General features: G+C 32.1%; 2 protein-coding genes across 3 annotated transcripts in view; both read left to right on the forward strand.

The window, feature by feature from the left end:
* The window catches only part of LOC128234974 (uncharacterized), a 47079-nt gene extending 35763 nt beyond the window's left edge, over window positions 1-11316 (forward strand). Inside the window, exons 11-19 of one of the 2 annotated variants that reach the window (XM_052949632.1) lie at window positions 3745-4709; window positions 4942-5247; window positions 5339-5641; window positions 5893-6210; window positions 6818-6937; window positions 7872-7923; window positions 8143-8159; window positions 8875-8972; window positions 9325-11316. In XM_052949632.1, coding sequence (XP_052805592.1) covers window positions 5025-5247; window positions 5339-5641; window positions 5893-6210; window positions 6818-6937; window positions 7872-7923; window positions 8143-8159; window positions 8875-8972; window positions 9325-9519 — 1326 coding nt within the window. In that variant the 5' untranslated portion in view covers window positions 3745-4709; window positions 4942-5024 and the 3' untranslated portion in view covers window positions 9520-11316. The remainder of the gene's footprint in view (window positions 1-3744; window positions 4710-4941; window positions 5248-5338; window positions 5642-5892; window positions 6211-6817; window positions 6938-7871; window positions 7924-8142; window positions 8160-8874; window positions 8973-9324) is intronic. The other variant, XM_052949633.1, reaches the window with a different exon arrangement.
* The window catches only part of LOC128234976 (uncharacterized), a 152272-nt gene that overhangs the window by 82644 nt on the left and 52128 nt on the right, over window positions 1-17500 (forward strand). The window lies entirely within an intron of this gene.

The following is a 17500-nucleotide window of genomic DNA, read 5'->3' on the forward strand; positions in this document are numbered from 1 at the left end:
TGACTTAAATCGAAATTGGAACAAAACACAATAGCTCATTATTTCTAATGTTGTTTAAACAATTTATATGAAAGCCATTATTTTTAATTTGGTTTATTCAGCAACTACACTATGCCAATGAACATAACAGAAATAGTTATTTTTAGTTTGGATCTGTTGGGCATGACACATATATATAGCATATATTACTCGACTATATTGTCCTGATCCACCGGACCTCTATTAGGATAATATCACAGCTTTTTTTTAATGTATGCTCGCCCATCACGAAAAACTATGTGGTAAAACTCATGATATGATTTTGAAGGCTACGCAAGACACAACTGCCACATATCATGCGGATTTTGTCCGGGTTCTAGAATAGTAAGTCGTAGCTTTGACAATAACATGATTCTTATATATTCAACAACAATGTTATGATAACTGTAATTTCAAATACAGATGCTCCATCCTGCATTCTATTATACGCATATGTTTAACTCCACGAAGACGAGAAATTATTCGTTCAGTAAAATGATATTCTGTATCGTTTCGGTTGTAACAATATAGCAATATCAATGCTGAGCTTTTTAGAATGAAATACATACCATTTAATGAAATAAAAGGACTTTAAATGAAATTTCTCGGACAGAGATTTGTTCGTGTAGTAGAAATTGTTGCGTATATGAATTTGCTTAGTTAGGACCAAGACTGTGTTTAGTTTAAACATATTTATTTTTCAACAATTGTGAAAAAGCTATTACAACATTACATTAATCGCTTTTGTTGATACGATGTTACGCGTTTTGTGGTTTTTTGTTGTGCGAGAAACTAGAGCTCCCGGTGGAAACCCACCAGTTCGGCTTGGTGATAACAAAGAAAGCTCGCAATAAGTATGAGATTCATAACAGCATGGAGTTACAACGCTGTTCAAAGCGTTTATCCTTTTCTCTTTCTGATTTATAATTCCTATATTAAACGCCTTTTTATTAACAATGAAAACAAAATTGTTTTTAACCGGGTAAGTAAAAAAATAGAAGGGGCAGGGTACGTTGATATGCTACACTAATATAGAAACGCAGCATCCATATAACTTATCAAATACGGAAAAAGACAAAATGATTAAAAACTATATTTTGTTCATCAATTTGATGCATATTCCATCTAATATGTTTACTCCGCAAAAAACGTCATGCAGCAAACAAGCCTTAATCAGACACAAGTGTTTTATATTGTTATACAGTTGTCGACTCGCACCTACCATTAACTGTATGTGGAATCATATTTACTTATAAATTACAGCGTCAAAACATATTTCATATGGTATGGATATTGCGTCAAAAGTCACCTTACTTACTTATTTTTGTATTACAATAGCAGAGCACAATTTCAAAATTTAACCGAATTGCCAAATCTGAAATGCGACCTCGGTTATTTGCGTAACGTATACACTCTGGAAATAAAGAAAACCTTAATTGAGCCCTACCTGATCGAATTAATAATATAATAAATTGGACAAATATATTAAAAATCGAATTGTCTGGTTCAAGATCCACTTACAGACAACATTTTGTAAGTCAGAGCCGCTAAGAAAATGCAATATCGCCCTTAAATTATATAACAAAACACTGGTATCGGTCCTACCGGGATTCAAACGATTGACCAAGCGATCAAGAAACTAATCTCATAGTTTTCCAACGAATTTGGGATAAACATGGCTATTTAAACGTTAAGAGACAGTGTATGTCAAATAACCTTTAATACAATTCAAAATATCCCATGCACAATTATGGGAATTTGGTATGCCTGGCTACCCGATTTTATTTTGAAAGCGTTTACAAGACAATAACTGTTACAAACAAGCTTGTTTGGCATTTCGTTTTTTTTTACATATCAGTTATCAGTAATCGTGCCCTTATAAATGGTAGCACAAATATATGGAGTCACTGGGCATAAAACTAATCATGGTTAACAATGACTCTATCAAGCGAGAAGCTTATTGGTACATCGAATATTTTAATATTTGCTTAAATGAAAACAGTGAAAGTAGAGTACTAGTATTATTTGAAATGACATTGTTTTTCACATAATAACACGAACATCTTCCAGTTTTTGTTAGTCATCCAGGTTGCGGTATGAGCAACTTAACAATTACCATTGAAGAACATTGTTTGACATATTTTATTTCCTTTTTTAAGTAAATCACACTAATAAAGAATAATGCGTCGGTCTACATTCATATATATGAAAGTACTGTCAGTGAAATTCATTTTAAAAGCCAACGTATATCTTTGTCGAGTCCGATACTCCAGTTAAACAATTGTGGAGTGAAAGGGAGGAAACACAATTATCTTCCCTTCAATATATTTGAGGAAAGGCCGTTTCTATTTTCTTAAAATAATAAGTCTCAAATGAAATACAATTTGAATAAATTCAAAAAAACTTTAACGGAGATATGCCACGACATTTGATGCTAATATGTGCTCAAATTACAGTATTCTTTTTTGGTTTGTTGGATATGTTACCGCTCTTCATAGTTTAATTTCAATATAAGACTGGATATACTACCACTACTACTACTACTACTACTACTACTACTACTACTACTACTACTACTACTACTTCTACTACTCCTACTACTACTACTACTACTACTACTACTACTACTACTACTACTACTACTACTACTACTACTACTACTCCTACTACTACTACTACTACTACTACTACTACTACTACTACTCCTACTACTACTACTACTACTACTACTACTACTACTACTACTACTACTACTACCACTTCCACTACCACTACCACTACCACTACCACTACCACTACCACTACCACTACTACTACTCCTACTACTACTACTACTACTACTACTACTACTACTACTACTACTTCTACTTCTACTACTACTACTACTACTACTACTACTACTACTACTACTACTACTACTACTACTACTACTACTACTACTACTACTACTACTATTTCTACTACTACTACTTCTACTACTACTACTACTACTACTACTACTACTACTACTACTACTACTACTACTACTACTACTACTACTACTACTACTACTATTTCTACTACTACTACTTCTACTACTACTACTACTTCTACTACTACTACTACTACTACTACTACTACTACTACTACTACTACTACTATTACTACTACGACTACTTCTACTACTACTACTACGACTTCTTCTACAACAATTACTACAACTACTTTTACTTACAATATGTTGTTTTATTCTTTATTATATGTGACTAAATGTGAACCAAATGACCGGTAACGTGTATTTTCTTTCAGTAATAATGTTTAACAGATTGTTTTGATAAATTTTGTGTTTCGATCTTATTGATGAAACAAGAATTTCTCATTATCATTATTATAATTATTATTTTTATTATTATTATTATTTTATTTATTATTATTGTTATTTAATTGTTATTATAATTATTATTATTTTGATTATTATTCTTATTATTATTATTATTATTATTATTATTATTATTATTATTATTATTATTATTATTATTATTATTATTATTATTGTTATTATTATTATTGTTATTATTATTATTATTATTATTATTATTATTCCTCTTTTTCTTCTTCTTCTTCTTCTTCTTCTTCTTCTTCTTCTTCTTCTTCTTCTTCTTCTTCTTTTTTGATTATTATTGTTGTACTTGTAAGGTAACTTGAGGGTAATGAGTACTTGTTAACAGTTTACAATCTTTATTACAGCTCTATTTGGCTACATATCGGCTGCCAGTAACCATTATGGAACAATATCAGTGGTAGGACCAGCCTTTGTGAACAGGGAGGTAACACTGAAAGCGACACCGTTCTACCCTTGGGGATGTCACGTAGAATGGAAATACATTATTGACGGACAAACACAAGTTCGAACCATGGATGTTGACTTTGCTAAAAGATATTCGGAGGATGAATCATTCTTTTTGAAATGGAAGGCTACAGTTGCATACAACAAATCTGTCTTCTACGCCAGATGTTCAACAAACACAACGATTAAAACAAACATTGTATCTTTAAATATGACACGTAAAATATCGAAAAAATGATTTTAGTCAGTTAGCCAAATGATGAAGATAAACATATTAATACAGATATAAAGACTGTGCATTTCATTTTTGTTTCCTCCATTTGTTGTTATTTAGGTTTTTACTCATTAAATCCTGCTAACACAGTCATGGCAGGTTGCTGTTTTACTGGGCCTGTTTATGTACTTTATATTTTACTATCATTTACTTAAAATACAAGACAATGTAAATGGTAATAAGCTAAATATGCAAAGAAAATAAGATCTTTGTCGAATTAATCAGTTCAAATCCATTAACTTCAATTGTCTTAGAAACTCTTTTAAACATGTATTTCTAACGTCTAATATACAGATATTGTTGGACAATGTGGAACTCTCGTGCTTTTAAACCCAGTTGTTCAAGGCGCGGATGTCAGTATAGGATACTTTCCGTCTGACCTTTCTATATGGTATAAAACTTTCCTTACACGAACATGGAAGAAGAACAGCAAAGAGATACAGCTACGCGAAGGCTATTACGTAGAGGAAACAGTATCTGCATATCAGTACACATTAACGGTACTCAACTTTGATCACAGAGATGAGGGATCATCTATTTTAGAATGCAATTCAACAGAAACCACGGACTATGTGCTGCTTTATATTCCAGGTACATTCATTGTATTTCACTGAATAATCAAACAATTTATTATAAATGTTATTTCATGTTCATAATGTTCACGTCTGATTGGAAGGAAAACATTAGTCAGTGTGAAATAAATAAGTTGTGATTCCTGATGATAACTGCATAAGCAGCAATGTAACATACTTTTAATCGATTTTTAAATGGTTATATGGTATATAATATGCTTACTGATTTAAATGAGTTTTGTTGTTTTTAGGGCGACCGAATTATCCAGTTCTCGGTCCAAAATTCCCAGACTTTAACACAACAGAATGCATTTATGTTTATACAGGCTCCGACATGCATTGCATAACAAAAAAAGGAGCAAACCCCGTACAGGTCGAACTTTTACTGGGTCAGAAGTCATTTGTTCTTGCTGAAAGCAAAGAGATCAAAGGGTTTTACCGATTCCATAACGTTACTCAACAAATGGCTGGACAGTCAAGACAGAATGTGACATGCCTCGTTTCAAATGCAGCTCTTGTAACACCCTACGACGTACATGGCGTTCTCTGTAACGTAGGTAAGCTAATAGAAGACACATAATGACAATCCATGAATCAATATTTTTAACTAAAATTAAATTTTAGTACATTATACGACTTCAATTCCAGAGAAAGGTAGCCCACCCATGTTAACAGTTCCCGAATTCCTTGATGGAGAAAGTTCGACAGCAATCTGTGAAGTGCACAATGCTTTCCCAGCCCCGGCAATAGAAATACGCGTTAGCACATTTTTGCTACCAGATGTTCAACAAACAGATTCATTTAATAGATCTTCTAATACTTTTACAAGCCGTGCAAAGGTAACAAAGACTAATAAGAGGTGGAATAGAAAAGAAATGTGTTGCACCAGGGATAGTAAACATGATTTCGGTTTGACAAAAATGTCAACATGCGTAAACATCAGTATAAAATGTAAGTTTTACTCAAATCGATTGACGTTATTGTTAAATTTTAAGAAGGGAAAATACGATAAGAGAACCCAATTTAATATACCGACATTTCCCATAGGAAATGTTTGTATTATTGAGCTTTAAATTCAACATTTTCCTTGTTTAGTTAGTGTGTATTATTTAAAATTAAGCATTATATGTTTGTATTTTCTGAAATCAAAACTGTTTGAATTTAAAATTTATATTTTCAAGTTTGTTCTATTTTCTTTTCAGATCCCCCGTCGGATCTTTTCATATTCGTCAATAAAATGTATGAAAATAGCAACAATGTTTCCGTCTGTTTCTTAAACGTGTCTTGTGAAACGGATGCATCAAATCCGCCTTGCACAATTGAATGGTCAAGTGACAAAGATGAAATAAGATACCTTCATAACAACAACTGGACGAATGGTGAAAATGGGAGTTTCCGATCTGTTTCCAACGTGCTCTTCAATGTCACTAAAGACATGGCTGGTGGAACTATTACATGTTCAACACGATGCGATCATTTCCCATTGCATTTAAATGCAAGCTATAAAATATCGTTTTCTGGTACGTACTCGGTCTGATACATTTACTCGAGTTTCGTTAACACTCTCAATTAAAACAGAACTGTTTTTTTCATGTTTATTCTTCATTCAAAGGAATCTTACGCTCCACTGATTTAAAGTGATTTTTCAGTGAAAAATATAAAGGGTAATATGATAATATAAATATGATAATTGTATTGTTTCATTGTAAGATCGTGATCAATTATTTCATTCAATGTGATTTAACAACTTGTAACTAGAACTTTTAATCTACTTTAATATGTGTTCTGACTGTTGTTTTCTCTATGCCGTGTATACCTTAACTGTGCTACTTCTTGAAATATTTTGAAACTACTTTTTGTATTAAGGGTACATATTTTTTTTTGGAAGGACTCGCCTTCTGGAATGTATTTTTACATTATGATAGTTTTTTTTATACAGAGAGTTTCATCCATTTATTACAAGAACTTAGTATATATTTTGAAAATGTATAATAATTAGTGTTAATTCTAGGACATTTATCAGTTTTCTTTTTTAACTGTTCTGTAAGATCTTACTCTTACATTTAAGGTGGACCGACTCTCCCTTAAATTTGCAATTTAATAAGTCTTAGAAATAAACTATTTCAGGAAGTCAACCCCATGATAATGACAATCAGACATTTACTTCAACATCCCGATTTCCTGTCAAAAAGGTTCTTATTGGAACAGCCATTTTCTGTGGACTCTTGTTTATAATCGGAATCGGAAGTATGGATTTGCTCCCTAAATGCTCTCATAAGTTTTAATACTGAATGTAGTAAAGTTCAGTTCTTTGCAAACTGTCACAACGTGCAGTTTTGAAAGGGTGCAATGGCGTGAACGAATGATCTAATCTAAAGTTAGAAATAAATATAAACTGTCCGTATTGTATTTTTCTTTTATTATGTTTTGTTTTCACTTGACATTTCACTATTTTAAGGTATGTTTTAAGTCTTTAAAGGGCCACAACTTGAATAATTATAGCAAAAAAAACAACAACACATTTAATGTATAGCTACGTGGCCACAAAATTCTCAGTTAAAAAAGCGCCAAAATATAGCTAATAATTGTTCATCAGTACCCAAATCATATGCCTTGTTTTGTTTTGATCACTCAAGACAAATAAGGTAAGCACAATATTGCATCGAAACAACATCAACCTATATTGCGCTCCTTTAAAGACTTATTTACAGACAGGACAAGTGCCAATATGGGAATATAGTATATATTGAGCGAAACATAATTCAGAATGAGCATAACATTTGATGTTTATTTCAATTAGTTCAACTTTCTTTAACTGACGTTTATTTAGAATATGTATATTTTATTTAAATGCTTAAAACTGCACAAGAAAATGAGCTGTCTGAATCAAAAATCACAAAATGAAAATCTTATTTTCAAAGACAGTTCAAACGAAAATATTCAGAAATAATGTTGATTATACGTTTTTATGAACACATATTTATATTTAGGATGTCTATTACTGAAATTGTATTTCAATTTTATGTGTATTTATATTATTAATGTTTAAATATTGCGTATAAAGTTCCAAAAGAAAATGAGTAAAACTATCAATAAAAAATATAAAAATATCTATATAGACACTTTGACCAAACTTTTGAGAACTAATAGTGATTATACATTTAGAAATATCCTTTTTTAGGATGTGTATATCTTAAACGGCAAAAGATTAGCGCAGTCAACATAACCGAAAAGTATGTATCATTTGTCATTTTGTTGTTTTGGTTCACAATCGTAAATGTCGGTTGCATGTTACAGAGCTTGATATATTTAATTGTTGAAATAAAATGCTATTGATCCAGTACATTTTTACGCTGGAGATCAAGCAATGCTTTGTCTAATGATTCTTGAGAGCATATATACATGTTACTCGTATTAGTACTTATTAAACAATTGTTGCATTCTTATTTCAGTGTTGAAAATCACAGCGGTAAGATTCTTTTTTATACTTTACTTTACTTTACGTACATGCATAAATACTGTGTATACCCACTGAAAATCTGATCATCACCAGTGGATATAAATATCCATCTTTAGAGTTGTTTGTGCTTAGCAATGGTTATTTATAGTTAAGAATCTAAATATCCTGTAAGTTACTTTACTTTTCCTTCGGGACGAAAAAAAGCAAATACACATTATAATCATAAAACATTCAAATACATTATATTACACACCACAATTGATGACATACCATATCCAAATTCAATAAATAAACATATATAAATTAGCTCCATAACACAATAAAATTATTTTATAAACGTTTCCAAATTAAAATGCCGTAGTTTTCTTTAAATATACAACTATTTTTTGTTTTATTTGATACACTATTGAAAAATTCAGTTTTGGTTTTGTAACCAAAAAAGAATGAAAGCATAAAATGAATATGTTTATGAAATATTACGATCGTGAAGACTGTTGCAACCTGGCGAATTCTAGGTTTGATTAAGTTAAGAAATTGTTTATTGCATTGCTATAATTAATAAAATAGTGACCATTGTTAGCCACACACACTTGTCAAAGACAGTTATTTAGGTATTTTATCCAGTTTAATGTTATTGGTTCTAGATCACTTTATCCTAGTATAATAAGCTTGATCCCTCTAAATTGACTTAATAATATTAATTAATGATAACTGAATATAACAGTCCCCTCGTCGGACAATGGTGTGCTACACATAACAACAGAAGGAGTCCAGTACGCAGTCGTGCAGAGACAGGCGGCCACACGGAGGACTGAAACGCAGGTAACTCACTTCACGTTGCGATGTTATCCTCAGGTCAATGAATGTGATGCAATGTCATCCAAAAGTACAATGTACAATGAACACAAATGTTTGACGTGTAGGTTAGGACCACTTATATAGAGAACATCATAATTGCAAACTTTAAGGCAGGTGTGCAACCATTCATAAAGAATCCAACCTTCATGTCTTAAAGGTTTAATATGTAACATAATACTTCCGGATGCCATGCAAGTTTAAACATACAAGGATTATTTTCCGATGGGCTCTGTAATTTGTAATACTAATATACAAACTTATTATGTCATTTGGTAATTATGACAATTATATATATATATATATATATATATTGCAGCAACCACATGATGACGACAGCCTAACGTACGCCGAGTTGGACATCAATTTCCTACAAGAGGCTAACGCAAGAGTTTCGTTAAGGAGATATAATATGCCGACGGAGTATGCTGACATTGAGTTCTCCTCAACACAGGAACCTGAAATAGAAGAGTGTGCGTGCCAAAATGCATCAGACGAGTGTAAAACTAGATAAAAAACCAAACTATGTGTTCCTGAGTGTCTTCAGTGACTTGAAGCTTTTACCCTTATAAATTAGAAGGCATAACAAATCCTCAAATATACATTGGTTTCTGTTTTACTGCCCGAATTCTTGCAAGGAAAAATGATACGCCGACGGAGTATGCTGAGTTTTCCTCAACACATATATCTGCTTAAGAAGATCATTTTACCACAATACATCAGCGAAGATCTAGATAAAAGACAAACCAATCTAACATAAATTTACTTATTGTATTGTTTCTTTATTGTAGTGCCTATGATTATGTTTATGCTTGTACATTTTATTTTGAACAGAAAGGAATATTTTAGAAACAAAGAACAATTAATCAAAAACAAAATGAAAATATTTATAATATATAGAATACTGAGACTTTGATTGTTGATTTAACAATTGATTTATTCGGCACTAAGAGTGGACTTGTATACATGTACTTTTTGAATGGCAGTTTTTCTCTTATTCATATTAAGACATTATAATTACTGAAACATTGTTTGGTTACTGAATTTATTCCCTGAATTGACATTCATAGAACAGGTATACACTATTGTTTGTCAGGCAAACAAAGCATTAGGTTGCAATCATTTCAAGCAATTCACTTCATATTATCACTAATTTATTTATAACAACAGGTTAATATTTGTGTTCTTTTATACATATTTCGTTTAGATATACGAGCCTAAATCATTCCACTATATACGAGAGCACAGCTTTTTAAAAGTGTAACCGTTATTCATAAAAGGTACTTTTCTTCTTCATTGTTACTATTCTTTTCTCTACAATGCTTTTTTCAGGAAAGGTATGTGACGATGATATCAACCATTATTATCTTCCCTCACATATTTTATTTAAAATTGAATGACTTCTAACAGCAATAGAATATGCATTTGATAGCCATTAGTTTGGCAATGACTCACAATGAAATTAAGAATGTTGTTCTCTCAATCATACTCCGTTGGAAACGTTCGTTGGAATTCACCACAAACCGAAAGTGTCAGTTGTCCTCCCAAAAACACGTGGACGTTCGTGTTAATAAGCAAAACTTTTATCACCTGTATGTATATAGCTTGTCATTATTTTTATTATTCATTATATACTTGTGTTTTTGAATTCCCGAAGTTTTGTAACAATGTATTCATTGGATTAAGTTAAGTTTAAATTCATTTTTGTAATTTTGCTCCCAATTCCTACTTTTTGGGTTAAGATGTTTACAGTAAATTTTAATCTTTTTTATGTTCCCTGATTTTATCCACAGAGTAAGTAGGTGTATGCTATGTTATGGCATTGAATTTTTGCGCCAGTTTTCCAGTCATTAGGAAACTAAGGATATGTGCGTGGTATTAAAGAAAATCACTTCCATGTTTGATAAATGTTACATCCTTGTCATACCACTTTTTTTATTTAAATACTTTGTTAATGGTTATTTTTAGTTTGCTGTTGCTCCATATGATTTCTTATAATATTATCGCAGCTGTTTTTACAATTAATGTATAGTACCCATGATTGTATTATAGTCATTGATTTATTGAAGTGGAAGAATATTTTGTTCAATATATTTTGGTATCAGATTTTTATAAATACTTAACAAATGCTTGTATTTTTGTCTTGATATGTTGAGTAATGAGCCGGTATAATTAATATTGTTTGAAATTGATTTGTACATATTATCATTGTAATTATGCATAAGAGTTATCAAATTATATGATTTAATTCACATCCACCTACTATTTTGCATCATATGACTTGCATTGCATGTATCTTTGGTCATAATGAACTCATTCAAATATTTATGTTGTATATATTGATACTGAATAAATGTTTTTCCTCTTAATATTGTATTAAATTGGCGCCAAACACATTGAAGAAAATTGATAATTCAAATTGAACGTTATCTTAGTAAACACATATGGAAGACACAAAGAAATATGAAAACATGTGTCCTGAAAATCGTTAATAGATCACTGCATTGGCTCCTTCAACGAGCATTCATTGCGTATTATATTACGGTGGCTCTCATTGATGCCAGAACTTTTAGTTTGAGCTTTGAAAATGCTCCAACGCGTCTTCCTTTGTATTGCCAAGAGTTGAAACATGGAGCTACAGAACACGAATGTGGAATTTTACGAATGACTTTCGAAATGGAAACATAAGAGATCAAGATTGACGGCAAGTTTTGGTATTTATGGTGTTAATTCAGTTTGTATCTGACGATATAAAGGCGAAAGTGTGCATTTAAGCTCCTAAAATTAATTGCGGGTATGCGCCAGTGGTTTCTATACTTATTTATAAGAAGAGACGCATTTAACGCATTTGTTTAACTTTCCGGACTTATACATCCACCGATGATGTAGTGATGACTGTAAATAGCACGATCAATTAACTCAAATAACAAAATCTGCGTTTTAGGTATTAAACTCTATGAACATTACAAAGCTCAAAGTTAGCGGAAACAATCTCAACATTATATATGTCATACATGGGACATCGTTCTTTGCCTACGTCATTTAGATTGGATTCACCTAGTATTATAAATATTTAAGAAAACCGATATGAAACCACGCGCATATTTACATGCTTAACTATGTCTGCAAATGAAATAAATATTATTCAGACGAAAGAATCATACACAAAACTATCGAGTTACAGTTAACACTGCACCTTGATACCAAAATGTAATAAGTGCAGATCTGGATTTGCAGGTAATGTTCGATTAGTGAATATTTGGTCATTATTGATGAACTAATGTAAGTTTTATATTCATACCACAAAAGTATTGTGTAAGGGTATAAACTTAAATGTGCAGTTGTTAGATTTAGAGATAATGAGAAATTTATATATACTTTGAACCTCTATACAAGTCCTTTACATAACATTCTATGCATATACACTATATGCACTTTACAGTTATTAAAATAATTTCAAATTTTGCACATACATTCATGAAATCTTATGTAGCCTTTATGAAATAGCTTAGTAACCTCCCTTGCCATCCGGCCCTCGAACCATCAAGTTAGATTTTAGTGACGTTATTATGATTTGTCATTCAAGAATATGTTATGAACTATAAAGGTTTTCTTTAGCGCAGAAAACTTATTGAAAAGGGTATTAAAGGGTTAATATAACACGAAATCGAATGGTGGCATTTGAAATAACACGTCTTCGCTTCAATTCCAGGCTGTTTTACAGCATGTGTATGAGTTCTGAGGAAAATTGAGTTGATTTTATTTTGGAATTTCAGCAAAATTTCACAGACAATTCAAAACACAATATGTCGATGATATAGGAAAAAAACCATTAACATTTGGTAATATACTTTAATATGATATTTACTTTAATAAAAACGAAAATGACCACAAATATATCGTTACTTAAAAACAATGAAGAATAACGTAATACTTATTCTACTAACTGGTGAAATAATGATTTAATTATTTAACAAACATCGCCTTCAAATGAATAAATCTGTCCGTAGCACCTTTTCCAACCTTTAAAATGTTTTATACAGTAATTCAAAGATAGTCATACATAATTGCTTTAAGCCAATTTATTATATATGGTATTAATGATATAATATAAGTACGAAAAACACGTTTTTGTCAGAATATTCTATTTTGGTAAACGTTATAGCAAAATATTACTACTATGTATAATATACTGTCTTTCCAAGCATGTTTTAGGATGTCTTATATGTGTTTATATTAAGTTTTTTTCTTAGGTCATATATCCTAGAAGTAAAGCCGTAATTTCACTTTATTGGTGGGAAAATGAATTAAAATACTATGGAACATATATATTGGAATGGCGCCTGCCTTTCAAGGGGCTTTAACCTGTTTCGTGCCATCACGTTTTTTTTAGGTATACCTAGATATTCCTGGTTAAACCAGTATTGAAATTCTTACAAAAGTATAATGATTTCTGCAATTGTTGATTAAATTATTGTTGATGTTTTTACAAACAATCGCTGACAAAATATTACAGATAATCAAATGGCCGTTACAAATATTTATCTCAATTCCATTCTATGATAAAGTTTGGATGACGACCTAGAACTTATCACTCAGCTATAGGCTTGACGACGTTCACATTGTTTTTCCTTCTGCTCATATTGACAACTGTATTACTGCTTGACCATGGGCAAAGACTGTATACCTTAATAAATTTCATTTCGTGCATAAGGGTGATACAATCATGTTTAACAATTGTTGTATCTTGTTGGTGACACAATTGCATATAGCATATACACAAAAAAGAAAGAAACACTTATGTCATGTTTTCTTTGTTGATACACTATGGTTATGTGCACTTTGAATATACATGTTCTTGTTTGTGATGTTATGTTATATGTCTTTGGCGTTTACCCAGTGCCATTAAACCGGGTTTATGTTTGAACATTTTGCTACTGAGCCTCGGGTCTCCTGGTCACTGCTATAATGTTTTAAAAGAGTACATGTGTTTCTCAATAACGAAGTTTGTTTTGTGTTTTGTTTTGTGCCACAACTTAACAACAGGACGGACACTGGAGACACTATTAATATACCTTTGTATTAAGTTTTGCGATTTTTTATCATTTAACTAAGAATATGTTATATAATATATGTACATTACACTTCATTTAGTAGGAGAAAGGTTGCTTCAATTTTTCTCTATGATTGTATGAAATAAAAATTTACACCGCGCTTGTTGTACAAGTCGGTGTATATTGACTTTAAAAGAGCTATCGCGCATGTTGTACTTGTTCGGTATGTATATGACAAAATAAGGTCCAGCGACTGTCAGCTTGCATGTTGTACTTACTCGCTATGTACATGACCTACAAAATGTCAGCGCGCGATACCGTTCATGCTGTACTTACTCGATTTATATTTTTTACTGAATAAAAAGGTCACCGTGCGTAGCAGCGCGTGTTTTACTTACTTTCGGATTCTGATTAATTCTACTCTGATATAGGTTAAGTGAATATGAAACTATTATTGTAGATTATCAATCGGTCATATACAACTAAATCCCCCAAAAATGTTATCCGAGTTTAAGGTATACTTTTAATATATTCAGAAAAGCAAATAAATTAGCCTTAATTATGCTAGAATATTTTCCAGCCCTCCATTGAATGGTTTTCTTTCACGTTCGTCTAGTGAAAGCTTGGCGCTGTACAAACTGATAAGATGGAAAATATCCCAATATAACGTCTGTATCGAAAACGACCGGGCTTAAAAGACCTAAAGCGCCACATCTTCCAGAAATATCTGAATATCATAACGTAAATGACATTATTACAGCAAAACCATGTGTACTTTATGTTCACTGATCGCAAAAGTAATGACCAATAGAATCAACTTGATCAGGCCAAACAGAAACATAACGTCGCTTAATGTGTTGTAGGAGGCTTGATTTAAATCTAATTGTAAAAAAGAGCAGACAAAATAGATATATGATTTAAACTCTTCGTATGTATATAAATAAATAAAAAGCATTATATGGGTTAATACTTTGATATGGCCTTTGACATTAACCTTTCATATATAATGATTCTAAGCTTGTTTTCATTTTGTATTTGATGAACATCCGGCGTAGAAGTCAGAGTTGCGGTATACAATCTAAGCGTGTCCAGCTAAAACAAAATGCCCCATCCTGTGATTGTCCTAACGTGTGGACAATGCATTGTTTGAAAATGTGTGCCGCTTTCCATTATGTAATTCCAATCAACCTCATATCCACAAGGGTAGAACGATGTCGTTTGTGTGTTACCTCCCTGTTGACAAGAACAGGCCCTACCACTTATATCGATGAATGTATACTGACTTCTTGCAGAACAGATAATTAAAAGGAGCTAGAATAGTGCTTGTGAAACACAATGAACAAACGACGGTTTCACACGATGAACAAAATATTATATTTTTAAATCCGAACAATTATGCGGACTAGTATTATACTAGAAGGGAGGGTTCGGTATTTTGTAATTTCAGGTATCGACATTTACCTTAAATTAAACTAAAATAAGGCCTGGCTGTTGAGCATGATTGTCACAAAGATCAATGCTTATTCAAAATAAATGGTGGTAGCTTGACATGTGTTCCGAGCTTTGCGTCTACATTGTTTCAGTGAGCAGTAATGGTCCGAAGTTCGCCATTGTTCCAACGTAGTAAGACAAGTGTATGTAACCACACAATACAACAATCACACAATATTATTGTAACCCCTGATGTAAGGTAATAGAAAGGTTGAATTATCATTACAGTATCAATACAAATGTGTTGCAATGATGTTTCTATTGCCGTATTGGGTGCTCAGTGAGTTAAACATTTCACAAGGGATAAGGTTAAAACGCTCAAAATATCCATAACCCAACTATTATCCGAGAAAGTCTAAGTGTATGAAACAGAGGTTTTTAATATAACATTCTAATCGTTAATAATACCATAGGAAATCAGTTTTGAAAAATAATCTGATGATTAATTTTAAAACCCCTTACTTTATAATATTAACCTTTTGGAGGTACACTAATGGATAAAAACCCTTACCATTGCCAAGACATTCCACTGCCATAAGACCGAATGCTTCGAACACACTTTGGGAGTAATGTTAAACCGCTATACAATATATTGTAATTTGTTTGGTAGTGTTTCCCTGTCTGTGTCTATACATTATGCCCTATATTTGATCCGTTACAAGATATCGGACAATAACCGTGGAATAACTAGCGTGCGGATGAATTACAATTCTGTAAATGTTAACGCACTCTAGCTTTTAAAAGTTGTCCTTTACAAAATTTTGCAGATCAGACACCCCATCCACTACGCTCATAACTGAAGCGAGGTGATCGTATAAACTAGTATAATAACTGGTATTGCTGCATTATCAAATATATACGATCATGTCGTTTTGGTTATAAGTTCTGCAGTTTCCGGCAAAATAAGTTTGTGTTTTATTTTCAATACAATGGTAGACCTAACGCCATGTGTCCAATGGGTGGGGCAAATATTTAACTCAAAAGTGAAATTGGTTGATTTCTTGGATTTTAGAGAAGCAAATGCAATTACATCTATATCTCTGAATGACTATGATTACACGACAGAGGGCGACGAACATAAGCGTATGTGAATTTTAGTTTATGTACCCGTGTGATAAAAAACATACTTAATACAGTTTGGTGTTAAAAATTGTTTTGATTTTTTTCCATCTTGATATCAACCACGAAAAGGAAAACTCTTATAAATATTGCATTCACGCATGCACGCACACTTACACTCATTCGAAAGTACAAGTGCATTAGTGCACGCGCCAGCACACGCACACGTACATGCATCAACATGCACACACGCACACGCACTCAGCACACCAAACCATATTTATTTTGTAGAAAGAAATATAATAACCCATAATACACTATAAGTTGAAACAGAAAATTATTTTACTGGTTAAGTTTTGCTACAGTGGTTTTGACAGGACGAAATGCTTTTATCATAAAGTGATACTTCTAGATAGAAATCACATGTCAGGGCAAATAATTCAAGAATTGCAAGTGCTCCAATTTGTTTATGAAATGGTAATAACTCAGTACCATTGGTGAGAATACGTTTATAATCATATTTGGCCGTAAAATATGCATACCTTGCCAGCAAAGGAAAGTAACCGCTGTTTGGAGTTTGCGACAAGCAGCCAAACAGTTACTTAACGAAAGTCCTTTAAGGGCATTCTCATTATTCACAGATTTGAAAATAATAAATCAAAAAGTGCAAAACTTTAAAACTATCATTTGCATGATATCAGTCTCGACCAATCAAAACGCTCGTTACATTAGGTTAGGCAATATTTCGTCATCGCGCTCTTTTTGGAATTCCAACTGAAGAATTTTGGCTATCGCTTATTTCTGATGATGATAGAGGGACTCTTTATGATATAAATATCATATTTGTTCTGCTCGATTGTGTCCATTTTGTTTTGTACACAGGGTAATATC

This window comes from Mya arenaria, chromosome 5 (assembly GCF_026914265.1).
Source record: "Mya arenaria isolate MELC-2E11 chromosome 5, ASM2691426v1".
NCBI lineage: Eukaryota > Metazoa > Mollusca > Bivalvia > Myida > Myidae > Mya > Mya arenaria.